This window comes from Cupressus sempervirens, chromosome 1, assembly GCF_028749045.1.
Source record: "Cupressus sempervirens isolate cs-2001-9-10 chromosome 1, ASM2874904v1, whole genome shotgun sequence".
Classification (NCBI taxonomy): Eukaryota; Viridiplantae; Streptophyta; class Pinopsida; order Cupressales; family Cupressaceae; genus Cupressus; species Cupressus sempervirens.
The window spans coordinates 400,215,591-400,237,877 of NC_143118.1; the positions used below are offsets into that span (position 1 = coordinate 400,215,591).

At 36.4% G+C, this 22,287-nt stretch overlaps 1 protein-coding gene across 4 annotated transcripts in view; it reads right to left on the reverse strand.

Annotated features, from left to right (window-relative positions):
* The window catches only part of U11/U12-31K (RNA recognition motif and CCHC-type zinc finger domains containing protein), a 34,594-nt gene extending 20,915 nt beyond the window's left edge, over positions 1-13,679 (reverse strand). For 2 of the 4 annotated variants that reach the window (XM_089826952.1, XM_089826961.1), the window contains exon 1: positions 12,711-13,670. In XM_089826952.1, coding sequence (XP_089683078.1) covers positions 12,716-13,438 — 723 coding nt within the window. In that variant the 5' untranslated portion in view covers positions 13,439-13,670 and the 3' untranslated portion in view covers positions 12,711-12,715. Of the gene's footprint in view, positions 1-11,709; positions 12,059-12,244; positions 12,386-12,710 lie in introns of those variants that run through there. The other 2 variants (XR_016364114.1, XM_089826940.1) reach the window with 2 other exon arrangements.
* Positions 13,680-22,287: the final 8,608 nt, after the last annotated feature.

The window sequence follows — 22,287 nt, forward strand, 5'->3', positions numbered from 1 at the left end:
GTTGTGTATCGATGACCGCAAGACAAGTGTGTACAAGGAGAGCCCAACATCACGATAGGATATAGAGCCTGAGGAGCCATCACAAATTGATGAGGAGGAGGATGCTTTAGATCTAGCCACAAGACTAGTTATTGTTCCCTTTTTGGCTCTTGATCTTGGAGAGACTGATAATTCCAATGGCGATGAGTTTCAACTTCCAGCCTCCAAGGGATGATCATTGATCATTGATTTGGCATTTTGATTTGGACTCTTGGAGACTTGTGGTTTTTGTTTGCATTATATACTTATTTTGATAGCATGATTCATGGCACATGATACTTATTGTAATCATCTTTATGTCATTACTCATGAGTCATGACTCATGAATCATGACTCATATGATTATTGATTACTATTAGATAGTAGGATCTAGATACTCATACTATTGATCTGAAGACTGACATATAGACTAATATTTATTATTTGTTGATGTTCAATGTTCAATGTTCATTGTTTGTTTGTCATTTGATCATGAATCATGATGTTCCAGTTGAAAACTTCAATGCAATGTTCAATGTTTAAGTTTTTTACATCTTTGTATCTTATATTGTATAATTGTAGTACATCTTTTCATAACTAGCATTTTAAGTACCATATGTATAGTATATAAACCCCTGCTCTCGCCGCCACCCCCTCCCCCCCCGTCCCCCGTTGTCCCCAAATCAAGGCCCCTCTGTCCCCCCATCTCGAAAACTTGTCCCCCCATCTTGCAGGGCGGTGTAACTATGGTATAAACCCTCTTCCCAGCTCTAGTAAAAAGTAAGGGAGAGGTAGAAGTAGAGGGTCTAGTCCTAGAAGTTTGTAATGGGCATGATTGTGCATCCTTGCTCAGTATGTCTAACTCAGTCTATGGCTTGTCCTCCATCCTAGATGTAGCTCTACCTCTAGCTTCTTCTAACACTAGCAATGACTAGTAATTCAACTCAATGTTATCCAATGTGAGAATAAATCCACCACCCTCCTCCATAGCCTGCTTCTCCTAATCATTGATGTCATCTTCTTCATAAACCACCTCAAATCTGACTCACATCCATTGAAATCAGTTTGCAAGTGTTTGGAGTACAAGGGTTTGGAAGACTATTTTTCCCCTCTCAGCAATGTACAAGTGAAGAAATGAGAAATGAAATTAATTTGGGTCATTTTTTGCCTTTTAAGTGCTGTTATAAAACTACGACCGAAATTTTAACATAAACTTTTACTCGCCCAGCTTTTGACAAAAGTTTGGAGAGATTTCGATGCCAGCAAAAGTTTTAAAAACTCGCCAAGCCAAAAAACTCTACCACTTTTGCAACTCGACCAATACTCTGCCAGTAGTACATCTATGATGTACACTACAGATTGATATCTTTTGTTACTAGAGAGATCGATACTAAGGAACAAATTATTGTCTTCATATAGATAGGTGCTATGATTATCACTTCAATTTAGCCTAGTGTTTGGGCAATTTGTAAATCTGCCTTCTTCTCTTTCATTAATATATTAGTGATTTTTTTGTGGTTGGGTTTTTCTCCCTCAATTTGGAGAGTTTTCCTAGTGTAATTCGTTGTGTCCATTTTTGTATATGTTATTACTGCTTTGTCTCATTTTTTATCATAAAAAATCACCACAGTATTAGAGTCAGTTTAAGCAAGATTAGGATTAGATTCATTCAAGCAACAAAGTCTTCCTCTCTTGTTATCATCTAATATCAAGAGATTTAGATTGGAAGTGGAATGATTAGGAAGAATGCCTTCGTGGAACAAATCTTCAAAGAACAAGGGATAAAATAGTTTGTCAGAACTTTTTCGGAGCAAAGGCTTAGGATTTCCATCTCTACTGTTGAAACTGAGCCGAAATTTTAATGATGGCTTAGTGCAAATAAGAGTTGATTCTGGGAGTGGGGATTTATCGTCTCTATCTCTGTCGACTTAAGCACCAAGGAGGTCTATGGATCAATTTGGTGTACAACAGATTCATTTGTAGCAGACTCCGACTGAATCAACAATGTGTAATTCTTTGTCAAGTCATGTTAACGACAACTCTAAAGGGAGTAGTAATCCATATTATTATGATTTGTTGCCTTGGTTGACCCTCACTTCGCCCAATCAAAGTTTTAGCAAAGATGAGGGTGAGGACTTTCTGTGTTGTTGTGATATAGAATTGGGAACCCATGGTAGTGTAATATGATGTGAAACCACTATAATTGAGTGGAGCATCGACATCAAAAGACTTTGATATTTGTCTTAGAGTAGTTTCAACAATACTTGGGATTCTCTACAAACTATGTACTCGAGAAATAAAGTACTCTAATGCTTGGCGATATTAATTGAATGTGTTTGTGGAAGGGTTGGAATCAAATACATCAGACGTATAAAAATTCCAATTTTATATTCCGCTCCAACACTTGGAAATTTTCCAAATGTTATAAGATTTTTGCCTCCTCAAATGACTAGTAAAATCAAGTGAATACTTTAGGAAGTTGTTTTAGTGGATGTAGCAATCAATCTCAATGCAATTTGAACAAAGGACAGATCAAGTCAGCTTGGATAGAAAAGAGAATCAAAATTCAATTTTAAATTCGAAAGCCAAAATGCGTTGGCCCTAGTCTCAAAAGGCATGTCTTTTGGAAATTAATGCCTAGATAAAGAGGATCAAGTCCTTGATTCAACATCAAAGATATATCAATCAAGCATTAAATCAGAGCAGACTTAGCATAGCCAAATTTCATCTACAAAGGTTGGGTTTGAGGAGCTAAATTGCAGAATAGTTTGAACAACAAAGAAAAGAGCATATCTGAAGTGAACAAAGGGCAACTGAAACAGTTTCTAATCCAAGCAAGGCAGATGTGGACATCACTTCCAGGCCTCGAATCGAAAAATCAGAATTTGAAAATTAGAGAAAACTTGACTCCAACCTACAACTATAAAGAGGCAAAAACTCAGAGAGTTCAAGTTGCCAAAATTCAAAACTTCCAAACTATTTGATCAGATTTGACTTGAAAATAAGTTTGGAATGATAAAATTGCAAAGACCTAGGGAGCTTGTTGGATGCTTTGTGAAACAAATTGAATATTTAAAACTTTGAAAATTAGAAATGTTTAATGATTTTGAGTAAACTGATTGTCATGAACTTAACATAATTGTCTTCTGTTTTGCAAGGGAAAATGGAGGAAGGAGTTGCAATGCTGATAAAAGCCTGGAAACTTCGAGTATCACCAAGTTGCAAGTCATTCGTCATGAGGACAAGCAAGATGATGTTTGAGATCAAAGGTTGAGATGAAGATGCAAACTCAAGAACAAGATCATAGTGGAATTTTAAGAACAAGTTGCACAAAAAAAAGCAATGAACAAGTTTACTAGTGAAGAAAATCATCATAGACCTGAGTTTCCTTCAGAAAACCAAGCTCAAATAAAAGATCCAACAACATAGAGCACCTATGTCATCACTTCTACAAGAGCAAGATCAAAGCGAAATATCAGTACAAGCAGGTTTAGAGTCATATCAATCAGAAGGCTTCAAGGTGAAGAACTTCAAAGGATGAAAGACTGCAACAAGATGAAGCAATTTGGAACTATGGGCCATCACAATCAATTGAAAGCTTGAAAAGTTAAGTATCAAGAGAAATCTCCTTTACAAGGAATTGATCAAGTTTAAAAGATAAGCATGCTAAGAACCTCTCGCTCATCTTTAACCAATCAGAAAACTCTAGTCTCACATATCCAAGTTCATTCAATCAAATCATTCCAAGTGTACTTGTGCAGTCCACTTAATGTCTATACCTAACCAATTTTCTCATTGATCTATAAAAGCTATGTAATTTTCTCATTTGCCCACAAAGTGGTGCTTCATAATTGGTCAGCATTTAATGCTTGTAGCTGGTAGTTACATTAGGGTTATGTTGACTTTATCTTGGCCTTTGATTTCAAATCAATCATAGACATCCACTATACTTGGAGCAACTATATAAGCCTTGCTCAAATTATCTGTCAAAAGACAAACTTGCAGAGTTTTACTAATATACTGCCAAAATTATTCCATCTTTGTTATTGGTTTTCATGGTGAATACTTGTGAAAGTTCTGGAGTATTGCATGGTTTCTAAATTTCCTCACTTAGAGTATGATTTTATTTATGTTCAGTAGAAGTATTTAAGTAGATGAATGGAAGATATTGTTGGTTGGTAAATTATGGTGCAAAATGCCCTTTGGTGACTATTGTGTCTATTGGAAAAAGGCTTAGCTACCAATTCGGGATACGAATCCGATTCGGGCACATGAATCGGAATCGTGGATTCGTGAATTTTTTATTTTTCCCATTAGGAATTGTTCGGATTCGTGAGTATATATATATTCCAAGTTTGGCATGTGGGTCCTTCGGGATTCATGAAGGATTTGTGATATATATATATATATATATATATATATATATATATATATATATATTCGGGATTCATGAAGGGTTTGTCATATATATTGGAAAAAGGCTTAGCTACCAATTCGGGATACGAATCCGATTCGGGCACATGAATCGGAATCGTGGATTCGTGAATTTTTTATTTTTCCCATTAGGAATTGTTCGGATTCGTGAGTATATATATATTCCAAGTTTGGCATGTGGGTCCTTCGGGATTCATGAAGGATTTGTGATATATATATATATATAGGGTACTTCGGGATTCATGAAGCATTTGTGTGGATTTGAAAGCTTCTTGCTTGGTCAAATGTTGGAGTGAATCAATTTATTGTGATATTCAAACTATGAGTAAACTACCCTTCTTGAGAAAAATCTTGGCTGAGAGAGAGTTTCAACATTCAAATGATCTTTATGTGCTTTAATGAGTTCTTCTCTAGGAGAGACGTTCGAGGTGTTCGTTGTCAATGAGTTCTCCATAGGAGAAGTTCAAGATGCAAATAATGAGTTCTTCTCTACGAGAGAAGTATTACAATAATAGATAAGACGTCTATTATTAGTTAATGGTTATCTTGTAAATATCTTTAGCTTTAGTTTGCTTTCGTTTTTTGCTTTCTCTGGAATAGAATGTTTCTATTCTTTACGATCGTTTCCTAAGGAAACATCGTCTCTTCCTTTTGTATAAATTGACCTTTCGGTCTTTGTTATTAATAAGCCAGTATTTACCAATTACCTCGTAATATGGTATCAGAGCTAAATACTTAAATTTTTTCGGAAAAATTTATAATTTCTTCTTGAAATTATTTGTTTAAATTTTTCCAAAATTATTTCAGCTAATTTCTCCAAAACCCACCTAGGGTTTTCCTGCTTGGAGAAATTCCCGAATTACGGGTCTGCAAATCGCGTGGAAATCGTGGCCATTTTTTGAAGACTCGCGTTTTTGGGGTGAAAATCTGCATGTTTCTGTATCAAATCTTCATGCTCTTAGCCGTCTCAGTCTGTCATCGTGCTCTGGGAAGCAGATTCGACCATTTTTCATCAAGAAATCTGAAGTTTTTTCAAGTTTTTTCAGCTAGGGCCGTTTTTTTCGAAACCCTAATTTTTGGGGTCGAAAAAAAATTGTTTGCAGATTCTTGGCGGGTTTTTCGAGAGCTCAACTGGGTTGTTGTCCGTTTTTCTGGGTGCCTCAATTTTTGTGCCTCGATTTTCGAGCCAGCGGATTCAAAAAATGACAGCAAATTCCTTCTGGGTTTTTCGAGCTCTCTTCTGGGTCATTCTTTGATTCTTCTGGGTCTTCCGTATTTTTGCCTCGAAGAACGTGCCTTCACAGATTTTCACAATTTTCATTGAAAAACGTGCCATGGCATCTCTGACAAATATTCTGCTCGAGCATAATTCCAAATTCAATGGTCACAATTATGGAACCTGGAAGCAACGCATCATTGCAATCTTCGAATATCGAAACACTGATCAACTTGTTCTGGGTGTTACGCAGCGTCCGACTTCTCCAGGTCCTAATCAAGATACATGGGATCTGAATAATCGAGAGGCAATAATGCTTCTCAAACTATCCGTAGCTGATGACCAGCTTTCTCAGATTCCATCCGGCAAGATAGCGGCCGAAATCTGGACACATCTAAAAGGTCTTCATGAGACTTCCGACAAGAGCAGAGCCTTCTTTCTGAAAAACACTCTGTTTTCTATTGTCATGGATGAGCGCACCTCGCTCCAGGCACACCTGAATCGGATTCAGGAAATCCGTGATCAGTTACTTGCCATCAGTCGCAAGATGGAGGAAGAGGATATTGTGGTAATCACTCTTCGGAGTTTACCAAATTCCTATGAGCATTTTATCAAGACTCTCAACATCACATCTACTGGTGTTGATCTAAAGTTCACTGATCTCTGCACCCTGCTACTTCAGCAAGATCGGTGGAAACAACAGTTCGGTAGCAACTCCAGTTCCACCTCCACTGAGCAAGCCTTTGCTACGAAATCCTTTCAGAAGGATAAGGGCAAGTTTCAGCAACCATCTCAGCAGAAGTCTTCTGCTCCAGCATCCGATGGTACCAAAAAGAAGAACATTCAATGCAACTATTGCCACAAGTATGGTCACATGAAGGTTGCATGTCGAAGACGCTTAGCTGCCCAGTCTAAGCAATCAGGTTCGCAACCCAAAGCGAACAGTGCAGAGCACACTGAGCAAGCGAAATCTGCCTTTTATGCCTTCATGGCTAAAAGACCCGCAGATCATGTACAGTCATCTGCCTGGTACATTGATTCAGGTGCCTCTCAACATTTCACTCACCGCAGAGACTGGTTTACTGAATACCAGCCTTATTCAGATTTTGTTATCTTTGGTGGTGGAGAAGAGTACACGGTTGTTGGTAAAGGCAACATTCAAATTCAGTCTGTTGGGAGGAAGCTCATATTCCTTGATGTGTACTACATTCCAGGGATGGAACTAAATCTACTCTCGGTCAGTCAGTTGCTGCGACATTCTCCACACTTGGCAGTCACCTTCAGTTCACATCAGTGCACCATCACTGATCGGGCGACTAAGTCTACTATTGCAGTTGGTCTTGAGGATCATGGTCTTTTCAGACTTACTGATTCTGGTGATTCTCAGGACTTAGCTATGGCTGCTCGGCGATCTTCCATCAGCACACTTTGGCATCAGCGATATGGGCACTTAAATGTGCATTATCTCTCACAACTTGCTTGGGATGAGCTTGTTCTTGGTTTGCCAGAGATTCAAACCCAACACCTTGGAGTTTGTGACGCATGTCAGGCTGGGAAGCAACATCGCACACCTTTCCCCAGTGGCGATTCTTGGCGAGCTTCTCAAGTACTTCAGCTTGTTCATGCTGATACTGCGGCCCTATGGCCACTCCTTCTGTTCTTGGGTACAGGTATTTTCTGTTGTTTGTAAATGATTTCAGTAGAAAAATGTGGGTGTATTTCCTTAAAAAGAAATCCGATGCATTTATTGTATTTCAGAAGTTTAAACCCTTAGTTGAAAAAGAGTCTGGGAAATCTATTATTACTCTTAGATCAGACAATGGGGAGGAATTTTGTTCTAATGTTTTCTCCAGCTTCTTGGATACACATGGCATCCAACGCCAGTTCACCACACCCCACACGCCACAACAGAACAGTGTAGTTGAACGTCGGAACAAGACAATCACCGAGATGGCTCGTTTCATGCTCGAACACAGACATGTTCCGAAGTGTTTTTGGGAAGAAGCAGTTAACACTGCAGTTTATCTCTTGAACCGATCACCTACAGTGGCGGTCAAAGGTAAAACTCTGGAAGAGGCCTGGTCAGGTCGCAAGCCCAGAATCAATCACCTGAAGGTTTTTGGCTCTCTTGCTTTTGTTTGGATCCCTGATGCTTCACGCACCAAGTTGGATGCCAAGAGTCAGAAACTGATGCTTGCTGGATATAGCAGTCTTCACAAAGCCTACCGCCTTATTGATGTTGAGACATCTCGTCTCATATACAGCCACGATGTAGTCTTTGATGAGCAGCGAGGACCATTCATGCCTGTTTCTCCTGTTCCTGATCCAGCAGGCCAGCCTATGCAGGTTCATGATTTGGGAGTTCGGCTTCCATTAGGTCCACCTGATGGGAGGGCTCCAGTAGCTCCTACAGCTCCAGTCCTGCCAGTGATACCTGTACAGCCACCTCCGGCTTCTCCTGCAGGATCACCTCGTTTTGAAGATGCTTCACCTGAGTTTGATCCAGATTCTTCTGATCAGGATCCTGCTGATCAAGCATCTCCTAGTACTACTGTTGGTCATTCTCCTCTCCGGCCTAAGTGGTGGGCTAAGACACTTGCTGATCTTCATGATGATGAGCTCATTGATGGGAGAACTACTCGGAAAAAGAGCAAAACTATAGATTCTGTTAACTTTGCTCTTATGGCCAACATTCACAGTGTGTTTGAACCTCAAACATATTCCGAGGCTAAAGGAATTCCAGAGTGGGAACAGGCCATGCAATCTGAACACCAGAGCCTGCTGAAGAACAACACTTGGGTCCTTTCTGATCTTCCCCCAGGGAAGAAACCCATTAGCTGCAAATGGGTCTACAAAATCAAATACAAATCAGATGGTACTTTGGATAAGTACAAAGCTCGTTTAGTGGCAAAGGGCTTTTCTCAGCGTCAGGGCATTGATTATGAGGAGACCTTTGCTCCTACTGCAAAGATGAGCACCATCAGATTAGTCTTAGCCATGGCAGCACAGTTTGGCTGGAAGGTCCACCAAATGGACGTAAAGAGTGCTTTCCTGAATGGTGATCTCCATGAAGAGGTCTACATAACGCAGCCTCCTGGTTTCAAGGTTGCTGGTAAAGACCATCAGGTTCTCAGATTGGTAAAAGCTCTCTATGGTTTGAAGCAGGCCCCTCGGGCATGGTACATCAAGATTGATACGTACCTCAGTGATCAAGGCTTCAAGAGGAGTTCTTCAGACTCAAATCTGTACATCAAGACTACTGACAGTGACATCATCCTTCTGGTTATCTATGTGGATGATCTGATCATCACTAGCAGTTCGGCATCTTTGATTCAGGGAATCAAACAACACTTATGCCAGTCTTTTGATATGACTGACCTTGGGCTCATGCATTATTGCTTAGGTGTTGAAGTTTGGCAACAATCTTTTGGTATATTCATCTCTCAGTCCAAATATGCCAGAGCCTTGTTAGACAAATTCCGAATGCAGGATTGCAAACCTGCATCTACACCTATGGAGAAAGGTCTCAAGTTATCAGCCAAGTCTGATTCTTCTTCCGTTGATGATACTACGTATAGGCAACTAGTAGGCAGCCTCATCTACCTATCTGCTACTAGGCCTGATATCAGCTTCGCAGTCAGCTATATTTCACGCTTTATGACAGCTCCTAAGGCTGATCATTGGATGGCAGCAAAGCGTGTGCTTCGTTATGTGAAGGGCACTTCTGATTATGGACTTCTGTATTCTCGGAGTTCTAATCCTAAACTTAGTGGGTTCACAGATTCAGATTGGGCAGGCTCTGTTGATGATAAAAAGTCAACATCTGGATATGTGTTCAGTTTGGGATCCGGTGCAGTCACATGGACCAGCAAGAAGCAGCAGGCAGTTTCTCTCTCTTCTGCAGAGGCTGAATATAGAGGGACTGTTAAGGCAGGATGTGAAGCTGTCTGGCTTCGTCGGATGCTTGGGGATATGCAGATGTCACCAGCAGGACCAACTACTCTGTTTGTTGATAACGAAGGCGTTATCAAGTTAGCACGGAATCCAGTCTTCCATGAACGAACCAAGCATGTGGATGTTCATTGTCATTACATACGACAGCTGGTTGAAGACGGGACTATAGATCTGCAGTATGTTCCTACCTCAGATCAGACTGCAGACATTCTCACCAAGCCTCTTAGTCCTGATAAGTTTGTCAAATTCAAAGGACAGCTTGGTGTGTTAGATATATTAACCATTAAGGGAGGGTATTACAATAATAGATAAGACGTCTATTATTAGTTAATGGTTATCTTGTAAATATCTTTAGCTTTAGTTTGCTTTCGTTTTTTGCTTTCTCTGGAATAGAATGTTTCTATTCTTTACGATCGTTTCCTAAGGAAACACGTCTCTTCCTTTTGTATAAATTGACCTTTCGGTCTCTGTTATTAATAAGCAAGTATTTACCAATTACCTCGTAATAAGAAGTTCAAGGTGCAATGCCTTGTTAATGAGTTCTTCTCTATGAGAAAAATTTGAGGTGCAATCCCTTGTTAATGAGTTCTTCTCTATGAGAAGAGTTCGAGGTGCAATCCCGTGTTGAAGTTCAAAGTGAAATCCCTTGTTATAATGAGTTCTCATTTGCGAGAGGAGTTCGAGGTGAAATCCCTTGGTCCACCCTCTGGGAGTAGCCATGGTGGAAATCATGTGTGACCATGACTTTATTTTCCGTTTTTCTAATTGACCCTCTAGGAGTAGCTATGCTGAATATTGTTATGATGAGATGACAATATTATGTTGTGAAAATCTGTAATGAGATTTTGTTATTGACACTTTTTGGTTGCAGCTCCATTGTGCTTGTCAAGATGAGATACACTATGACACATGAATGATCTCTCTCTTGCTAAGAGGGAGTGTTAATGTTTAAGCTAGCTGTGAGAGAGGTCCTTCATAAATGTGTTGGTTATCTTCAGCAAACTTCTGTCCATGTGTGTGCATCATGCGTATGTAGCAATATTCATGGCAATGAGTGTATGTTGCTTCATGCATATGTGGCAGTCTTCTTTTTGCTCTTGACATCGAGTCTCTTCATGTAGGTGTCGGTTCCCATTTTGATTGTTAGTGTCACACATTATGAGTGTCAATTCATATTCCTATGTTGCGGTGGCTTTTGTAACCAAAAAGCATTTATTGTGAGTAAAAGACTCTTCTTATATACCATGTCTATTCATTAGCGAGCATTAATTCTACTAACAGTGATCTTACAGAAATCATCTGATATTGTGTTGCAATTCAGTCTTGTGTGTCTTTGACGAGAGAAACATCAGTCTTTTGCAGAATATATATGATCTGCTCTGTGTGTGAGCAGTATCAAGATCTTCTCTGTGCATTGTATTTAGCATGAGTCAACTCACATCTGCATATTGTGCTTATTCACCCTTTCGCTCTTGATTATACAGCATCCAATCATTTTGTGATCATTTCAACAGTATCTGAGGTTCATTTGTATAAGTTAAGTTTCATGCTTATTGACTGTCTATCTGTAGACATCAATAAGGAGCAAGAATCATTTGTATTTACTATTTACTATATAGTTTTGAGATTATAACAAAAGTGGAAGTTTTTGTGGTGTGGCTGGATTTTTCCCTCAAGCAGGAGGGTTTTCCCAAGATAATAATTGTGTCATCTGTTATTGTATTTCTGATTATTGCATTCTTATATTATGGCTCTAAAATTAAACACTTTTTTGTGGTTTCTGATACAGTATTATATAGTTGCAGTTCAAAATAGTTCACGGCTTTAATCTAGACACAGTATTTACCCCATTTTCTCTCTAGCAGTTTGGTTGTCGTTATAAGGTGTCTTTTCTAGATTAGATTATGCTTCTTGGTAGGGCACTGATTTTGGTATGTCCTGTAATGGTGATGCTACTATGTCAATTCCAAATTTTAATACTCTTTTGATATTAATACAAGGCTGCTGTCCCACATTGCTGCAGTTTACTAGTCAAAAAAGAAAAATCTACAAACAACTACCCTACCAAGCCCTAAATCTGAAGAATATAACTCAGCCAAACTGTAGATGTGCTTAATTGTAATATACCAAAACATATTTCTACAAGGCTCCTTCCACATCAAATTATAGTTCTGCAGAAATAGAGGCCATGATTGCATACGTCAAGTCAGCTATGGTATAAAATATCTACATACAATGTCTGGAAGTTCTGCCCTATTAAACCTTAAATATGCTTAACCATCAACCTCACAAATCCCTAATTAGCTTTCCAAATGAAAGTTTCCGCTATTGTTACACTGAGAAACCATATTTCCGTACGAGTTTTAGCCTGTCCAAATCTCAGCTCGCACGTTGAACAATTTCCAAACCTTAGCATGCCCAACCCAAACTCTTTGCCTGTCAATCACAGATTCCGCCAAAGATTTTAGCTTGGCAACGCCCCATAATCCAAACAATTGACAAGCGACAAGCTCAAGCCTTGCACAACCGTTGCATATCCTAGATCTACGAGATTATTAGCAGTCTAGTCATAAATTTACATAACTATGGACATGACAAACAGTAGCTATGCGGAGCTATTACCCTTCAAATAATGATACGCATTGCTGTCTGACAAATCCGGAGTGCAAAGAATTGTTACATTCGTCCAAGGGTAAGCATACCAAATCCTCACTGCAAAAACTGTGCTCTAAATTCCTACAGTGTGAGCATGCCAAATCCTCACTGCACAGAAGTGGTCTCTGTCAGTTAGATCATCTTCAAAACCCCAATTATGTGTGTTGCTTACCCGGCCAAATCTTAGTTCGGCTTAATTATTGAAATGTCAAACAATAAGAGTGCACAATTTTAGCAAAAAAACCCTCAGTCGACACAAGTGTTGCATAGCAACCATCAATCAAACTATAAAATTGAAAAACTGTGATCCCTAAAATTGAACATATCTAACACTGAAAAACTTTTAAATTGAACAATCCTAAACCTTAAAACCTTTAATTTGAATACTGATAACCCCTGAAAACACTAAACTTGCAGATCAAAGTACACTTACAGTAATCAATCGTCATCCCCGCTTTCATCGCTGAAGTAATTTTTGCCCTTGTTCGCTCGGCTATCACTCTTTCCTGCATGAGGCCCTCGTGTCGTCCCAGGGTCTCTTTCATTTAACCCTCGTGGGTCCACAACAGACGCCCAATTATCATCCTCAAACTGTGGTTCGTCCTCGTCTTCTTCATCGTTTAATCCCCTCTCTTTGTGAGCAGCAGCGACTCCGCCACGCCTTTTCTTGGGCTCCGGCCTGTCCCTTTTCCCAAGCAGATTCTTAGGGCACTCGTAAGATAAATGGCCAGGCTCCCCGCATTCGTAGCACCTACTCTTGTCCTTGTAAACCCTACGCTTGATAAATTCAGTGGCCCGGCCATTATCTGATGCAATTGAGACCCTGAGCTTGCGCTTGTTAAGAAGCTTGCCATCCATTTCTTTCACGGCCTTCTGGGCATCGGCTTGGACAGTGAAGAGCACGAAAGCAACACCCTTGCTCTGCCTTGACTGACGGTCCTTCATGACGGTGACCTTGCCCACTTTGCCAAATGTGCTGAAAATTGTAAAGATGTCATTGTTCGTGAGAGAGTAATCTAAATTGCCCACATAGACGGTCGATTTAGAGGGCACCAAACCACCGCTGCCACGTTTTCTCTGCTCCGATTGATCTTCAGTGGGCTGCAAATTTCTGCTGTAGTAAAATTCTATACCATCGTCTTCGTCGCTGATGTACGCCATTCTCCCAAAATGCACGAATATCGATCACTATGTGACACTCGGAGGTGGCAATTGAGTCACGAGATATGGTAAACCAAAACCAAAACAAAAACAAAAACCAGCGAAACAAAATGAGTTTTGTATTTGAACCATCTGTATGCAAGCAACCTCACAAGTAAAGTCCATGGATTGATTACAAGCATTGAAGCATATCTTTGTGGTAGGGGAGACCCATTTTGAATAGAGTTGATGTTGTTGTGTGGGAAATATTCAATACTAGATAGATGTTTATCGCTGATTTAGAATATTAGGTTCTTCACTTCAGATTGGGATAATTAACTCTGTTTCATTTTCCACGCGTTCACAAGAGTGGCACATGTCATTGATGTTCTACATCCTTTAATGAATTATGCCACCTACATGTTAGTAGCCTTCACAACTGTAATATTTGCTAGTGTTGTTGAGATAACTAGTTATCTTTCTATCAAAATAGCATGTCCCTCACTTTTATTGATAGATGCAATTTCAAATATGAAAAGTATTGGAAGAATTCATTGACCTATTTGGCAGTTGGATCTAATCCCTGAGCTAACAATTAAACACTATGTTGTAGTTTTTCAATAGTTGTTCATGTTCATGTTGGAATGAGTAGATGAGAGGGGTGATGAATGTTATAGAAGATTGGTTGTTGGTGGTGGAGCTAGAGAGCACCATGCATGCTGCAACAGACGTGGTGAACGCCATCGTTGTTGACACCAGTGGAACAATGATAACTTTAAGAAACCCCTCTTGAAAAGTCTCAAATGCTGGCTAATGCAGCATTTTGTGGGCAGGAAAATTTTAATGTCGAGGGCAATTTTTTTGTTTCATATAGGGAAATAAAATATTATATGTTATCAATTTTTTCCTTGCCCTAGCAAAAATCATTTAAAATGTGGCGAATTAATTTATTTTTTAGCTGATGGATAAATAAATGATGGCTATTTTTTCCCTTGCCAAAAATGAATTAATAATGTAAGAGGTGAATTACTTGTTTTGTAGGAAAATGAATAATAATGGTTTTGGCTAGTCTTCAATGATAAACTGAAAAATTGTTTAATCCGAAAGCAAAATTTGCACATGTATTGACTAGCGACTATATTGACTGCTAAGTAGTCACTTCAAGTTTCAACTTGTGTACTGTCTTAGGTGTATTATTATTATCATCATTATTATTATTAAATGTCGTAACATCGTTACGTCAGTGTCACTATTACCAAGTCGACTATTGTCACTTTTGTATTGTTAATAGTAAATACAATAGTTTTATTGACCATTGATTAATTAGAGATCAATGATAGAAGATGCATCTCGGGGCCACTCGCTTGAAAAGACCTGGAGTGGCATGAAATTCTTCGGAATGGAGACACGTGGAAAGTTTTGCATAGAAATCATTACTCAATGTCAGGCACTATCAACTGTCTGACATTAATGCCAATACATTTTAGTGTTTCACACACTTGAAAATTAATAGGAATACGAAAAAATAAGAAATGAAAGATTGCGAACACAAAAGAATTAAATGCAATTGCCATTAAATAGCCTCTTTAATTCTTGTTTCATTATCATTTTTCGTATTCTTCAATCTGAATTCGATTTGTAGTTGCACTTTGCAGAGTTTCTTGAATCTTAGTCATGGATACGCCAATTCGCCTAAAATGCACTACAATGGCTCTGCAAAAGCCTTTTTTGGGTAGGATTCCTAACGATGTCCTTGCCATGGTTTGCAAGGTAGATACCTGAAGTCCTTTTATCTGACATGCTATATTCATGGTACTCGGCCATGAATTCTTGAGAAATGATAAGAGGTACCGTATGTCCATGGATATTACCTCCCACTTCCTTGCATCTCTTCTCAACCTTGGAGGCAGTCAAATAGACATGTTGATGCTTCTGCATAATATTTTTAAGGAATCATTTTTAGAAGATGATGTCAAAATTATTGTATTGGCTAAGCAGGTACTAGGGTCGGGCATTGGCATCCCTTTTGCAAATGTAGTAAACAAGTGATGGGAGGAAGGCATAGGGTGCATTATACGTAGCATCCTTTCTTGCTCGGCATGAACGAACGACAACTAACTCACCGTCGAAAGTGGGCATGGCTCGGAAGGGATTTTCTACATAAATGGTTGTTGTTGGACGACGTTAGTGAGACTGACTTCACATGGCTGGACGAGTTCAATGACATCATCTTCTCCAACAGATTCCTTGTGGATAGACTTGAAGACCTTTCTGATTAAAGGCTTCAAGCCCTCGGCTCCTCAACCTGCTGATGCTTCCAACCTCCCTGGTCCCCTAGTTCCCTCACCCTATTCCCTGTTTCTGAATATTGTTTCCTTACCCATTGCCCTTAGGGCAAAAAAATGTTTTTAAGATATTTGTATTTTTCTTTGGATTGGGCCTTGCCCTTTTTTGTAAATTATGAAATAGTAAAACCAAGCTAATTTAATCAGCTATTTTGAATATCTATGATATGAATCAGTATTATGTACATTGTACAGTCTAAAATATTATCAATGAAAACAATCGTATTTGGCTTCTCAAATCGTTGTTCTTGTTAGTCTAAGACTTTGTAAGTTTGTTTTTGACATCTTGATTCTCAATGCATTGTTGAAATGTTACTGTTAGTCTACAACTTTGTTAAAAATAGTCAACTGTTAATAATTAATTATTTTTCTTTAATCTGATTGGTTAAAACAAATGAGCTTCAAGGAAAACTAAAGATTAATAGATTATAACCTTAACAAAGTTAAATATAATTTTGATAATTTATGTGTCAAATTTTTATTTCATACCCATTTTGTTACCTATTCCTAACTTTTTTTTCATTATGAAATCTTTTAAATGATGAAGAATAGTTTATAAACAATTATCACAATTTTCAATATATGTTAAATTTTAATAATTTATAGATATTTTAACTATATTATATTTTAATTTTGAAATTAAATAATAAATATGAATAAAAATATAGCATTTGCAATTATATTTTTTAATTGTGATTATTTTATTTATATTAAACTATTGTCATTATCATTATTTCATGATATCTTACAATAATTTTATTTTATAAAATTTAATATATCTTCATGAATTTTTCATATCATCTTTACAATAAAAAGCTTATGATAGAAAAGAAAATCATTTCTATAATAGAAAAAAAAATCATATATATATATATATATATATATATATATATATATATATATATATATATATATATATATATATATATATATATATATATATATATAATATTTTATATAAATAATTAAATTAATATCATGATTTTGACATGCTCATTGTCAAGCTTAAAAGTAAAATAATAATAATTAATAACAATTTTTTTTATTTTTCTCTATATTAATTAATATTCTATGTAAATTGAAAATTCTTTTCAATGACCATGGCTCAATTTCGCGCCAAATTTTAAAAGATTGAAGATAAAGTCTATTTCTACCCAAAACTGGGACATGCGAATTCGAAGATTCTACTCGAAATCTTGACCGTTGCATAAAAGAAGGATCGATGGCCCGAGATGAATTTTGGGCTGATTTGGAAAATGCTTTCCCATGTGCCTAGATTCATCTGGAATCGTGACACGTGTTCGATCATTGCCAATTGGAAGACTCAGTTAATATTATTAATATTATATTAATAAACAATCATCACAATTATCAATATATGTTAATAATTTATAGATAATTAAACTATATTAAATTTTTATTTTGAAACTAAATAATAAATATGAATAAAATATAACATTTGTAATTATATTTTTAAATTTTATTTATTTTATTTAAATTAAACTATTGTCATTATAATTTATTAATAATTATTAGTACATGCTGGTAGGTACTAGGCTTATGGGCTCATGGCTAAGAGCTAAATATTTCATTTTCAATGTGATTCATTAACGTTAATATTATTTATTTTTAATGTAAGTGCATTGGTTTATATTTTATATTGTAATAATGTATTTTTTTAATAAATTATTATTTTTTTCTCATTCAATTAAAAATAATATTACTTATATTATATAATCATTTAAGATTTATTATTATTAAAAAATATTATTTTATTTATTTATAATTATTTATTATATAATAGAGCATATAATATAATTATTAATAATATAATTATAACCATATGATATATATGTAATAGAACATATATATCAATGATTATATAATATATTTATGAACAAAATTTAAATTTAAATTAACATCATTACAAAAAATATAATTATATTACATTTTTATTAATTAAAATATTTTATATATTATGATAAATTTATTAAATTTAAATTAGATTTATATAAAAACTAAAGGCAAGTACTAGTGGCACTTGTTTCATATCTTGCACCAATTTTATTTTATAAAATTTAATATATCTTCATTGAATATCAATAATTAAATTAACCTGAAATCAGGACACGTGTACTACAAGATTCTACTCGAAAATTGAAATCTCGACCGTTGACTAAAAGAAAGATCGAAGCCCGAGATAAATTTCAGACCGATTTGGGGAATGCTTTCCCAAGTGCCTAGATTCATCTAGAATTGTGACACGTGTCCTTGACAAATGTCACGATTGACACGTGTCACAATTTCGGATGACTCTTGACAATAACGATATCACTCCACAAATTCATCCAAAAATCATATCGAATCATCAATAATTAAGTTCTATTTTTATTAATTTATTTATTTAAAATGAACAAATTTTTTAAATTTTTTTTAATCAATAAATGGTCAAAGCCTTGATTGTATTTTATTAATATAAGATTTTTACAAATCCTCCATTCAAATGGGCACTAGTAGGAAAGAATGGGGAAGAAACCTCTAGTCTTGCCCGAGACAAAAGTCCTAAAACTTACAAGTGTCACAGGGGCATACCCCTGCTTATCAAATATTATTTTAATCCTCCTTAAGGAGTTTAACCAATTTACAAGTATAGTTCTATGTTCCATTTATTTCTTTTCTTGGAACTTTATTACAAGTTACTGTTTGCTTCATGTGGGTTGACAGATCATCTTCAAGTGAAGGAGGAAATTTTGTTGATCATCTTCAATTGGAGGTGCTCTACTTTCTTTAGTTCATTCCACAAGCTGTATTTACCACCATAAAGACAAAGCATGAGAAACTTCCATAGGAAACACATATTAGTATTGTTTGAGTTAATAAGAGTACTTATAATCCAGGAGCACATGAGCTATCAATGCTCAATAGTTTGTTAATCATACTATTTCTATTTATGAATTTAATTTAGTTTGGTTGCTAAATTAAGGAAGGAAGATAGTTTTAAAAGGATAAGGATATAACAGAGGGGGATGAGATACCAGAGAAGAAAGGAACCTAATATAGAGCATCTACAGTTAGTCATATAAAGATACTTGAACATATATCAATTTATGATTTTCATTCACACATACATGAAGAAATTACCTTAGTGTACAGAGGGTTTATTCAAAGCCAAGGGGGAAAACTTCTATATTTTAGCTCATATTTATATATGCATATAGACTTAGATACATAAATATATTTGTGTTTTTATATATCTATATACATAAACCTATATGTATATATATTTATATGTTCTAAAGTGTACAGGGGTAGGGGGTATCTGACAAGGACCTTAATATAGTTATGAATTTATTATTCCTTAGTTAATTTTTTCTTTTTGTTTTGATTAGAAGGATTTCTTTGCCATCTATACCTTCATTGGCTAGCTTATTGGCTTCAATATTACCTTCTCTATAAATATGTTGGATAATGACTTCTTCTATTTTACCAATTTTCCTGGTTACTTCTTCTAATTTAGAATTAATCCTCTAATTAGGGGTGGTTCTTTTCCTTAGTGCATTAAGAATAATCTAAGAGTCTCCTTCTATGATTAATTTCTTAATTTTAATTTTGTTGCAGTAGGAGAGTCCTTCGTTTACTGCTTCTATCTCTGCTATGTTGTTGGTAGTCTGACCTAGGGACTTAGCTTTTTTAACGAGCCATTTTCCTAGATGATCTCTTAGGATAAATCCCATTCCTGATGCCTCGGGATTTCCTCAGGAAGCACCATCAAAATTGAGCTTTGTCCAGCCTTGGGGGGGGGGACCCAACTACATTCCTTCCTAGCTATGTTATTCTTTTTTTTGTAATACAAAGGTGGATCAAAAATTTGAGGCTAGTTTTTTTTAATTTATGCATCCCATCTTGTGAATGTACCTTCATCTTTAGTAGAATTTCTAAGATGGTTGTTAATAACTTATGTTATAGATACCTCAATTTTATTGACTAATTGGGGGATTGACATTTCTTTTTTATTAAAGATTCTTCTATTTCTCTCTTTCCATATTTCCCAGGTTATAATTGCTGGGGAAATATTCCATATTTTATCATATAAAAAATTCTCTCTTCTTTTAGACCAACCTCAAATATGATCCTTCCAAATACTTGGGAGTGGTGAGGTCCAGTTGAGTTTTTCTTTAATCCATTGCCAGCATTCATTGGAGAAGCTGCATTGATAAAGCAGGTGATCTGTTGTTTCATTGTCTTTTTTACATAGAATGCATCTGGATGGCCCTTCGAAACCCTTTTTTTTTATTCTATCAGCATTGAGTATACTGTTTTGAAGAGCTGCCCATAGGAAGGTTCTTGCTTTGGGTAGGATTGTTGGATCCCAACATAGATTCATTGGGATACTAATTTCCTCCCATCGTTGGGAATTAAGGATCAATTTGTATCCTTCTTTTACTTTATATGTTCCATCATTAGATAAGGCCCATCTTAGTTTATCCTCTTTTTTATTTAAGTATTATTTATGATCTTGAAGGATTCTCTCTAATTTGGTTCGATATTTTATTGGAATGTTGAGGTTTGAGAGGGATTTCCATTTCCATGGGTTGTCTTCATTAAACAGATCATGATCCACATAATCTGCCAATTTTGTCCCCCATCTCATTTTTAGCAGATTTATGGTTTGATTGGAGATGTTATAAGTGTCGAGTTGAGGTAGCCCATTCCAAGAGTCTTCCCAGAAAAGGGCTTTGTTTCCATTTCCTAGATCCCAGGTTACATATTTGGAAATGATATGGTGGCATTTAGACAAGAAATTCCAAAATGTTGATCCTCTAGGTGGAGTTTTTGTTCTGAAAAGTGAGGTGTGATCTTCAGGATTAAGATATTTGTTATAAAGGATTCTGGCCCATTTACTGTCTCTATCCTAAAACATACGCCAAACCAGTTTAGCCCCTAAGGCTTCATTTTGCCATTTTAGATTCTTAATACCTAGTCCTCCTATGTTCTTTGGTCTACATATATTTTCCCATCGGATCAGGGCTGCTTTCTTTTTATTTTCTATACCATTCCAAAAGAAATTTCTTAATTTGGATTCAATTTTTTTACTGGTATTTTTAGGGATTTGAAGACAAGATAACTAATATGTCGATAATGCTGTTAGAACAACTTTAATTTTAGTTGCTCTGCCAGCTTTTGTTAGCCATTTTTCGTTCCAATTATCAGTGTGCTTGTTGATCTTGTTGAGAATATCTTGCCACCCTTGATTTTGTTTTTGTTCATTTCCTAAGTAAACCCCTAGGTATTTGCAAGGGACTTTTCCCTTCTTAAATCCTAATAGATTACAAATTTGTTCTTCCTAGTTTTTTGGTGTGTTTAGAAAGAAGATTTCAGATTTTTCTGCATTGATTTTTTATCCTGACACTTTAGTAAATTTTTCAAGGATAGTCTTGTAGATTTTGGCTTCATTGGTTGTACTTAGGCCGGCAAGAATAGTGTCATCTGCAAACTATTGGTGAGTTGTGTTTTCCACATTATCTGTTACCGGAATACCTTGAATTTAAGATTTGTTTTGAGCAAGTTTGATAGATCTACCCAAGGATTCATCCATTATGATAAAGAGAAAGGGTGAAATAGGGTCCCCTTGTCGAATGCCTCTAGAAGTGCTAAAGAAACCTTCAGGAGTTCCATTTATAAGGAGGGAGAATTTTGGGGTAGAGATGCATTGATAGATGAGATTGATCCATCTACGTGAGAATCCAAAAGCTTCCATAGTTTTGCAGAAGAATCGCCAATCTACTTTGTTGTATGCTTTTGGAATGTCTAATTTTAAGAACATACGTGCTTCTTTGTTTGACTTGGTCGAGTGGATTGTTTCCTGGATGATAGAAATACCATCTATTATTGATTTGCCAGGCACAAATCTGGTTTGTTCTTCAAAGATCAATTTGGGTAGAAGAGTTTTAAGTTAGGTTGCTAGGGCTTTGGATAGGATTTTGTAAATGGTGTTACATAGAGCAATGGGTCTATAATCTCCGGGGACTTCAGCATTGCTTTTTTTTAGGATAAGTGTGAGAAAAGTGTGGTTGATTTCTTTGAGGATGGATCCCCCATTTCTGGTAGCTTCTATAGTTGTCCATAGTTCTTCCGCAATTATGTCCCAGCATTTTTTATAAAAGAAGGCTTGGAATCCATCCGGTCCTAGGGATTTGTCCGGGTTAATACTAAAAAGGGTAGTCTTGACTTCCTCCATAGTGAGAGGTTTATTCAAGCGTTTATTATCTTCATTTGTGATGATCTTCGGGATATTTTGTAGCATTTCAATCTGGGTTGTTTGGTGTGATGTTTCCTAGTTATTAAGACAATCATTAAAATAGTCAACTAGTTCTTCAGAGATCTTTGAAGTGTCTAATACCACATTTCCTTCTGCATTTTTTATATGTGTTATATTTCTAAGGTTTATGTTTTGTATAGCACTGTTATGGAAGTATTTGGTATTTTTATCGAATTCTTCTAGCCATTTTTCACGCGATTTCTATC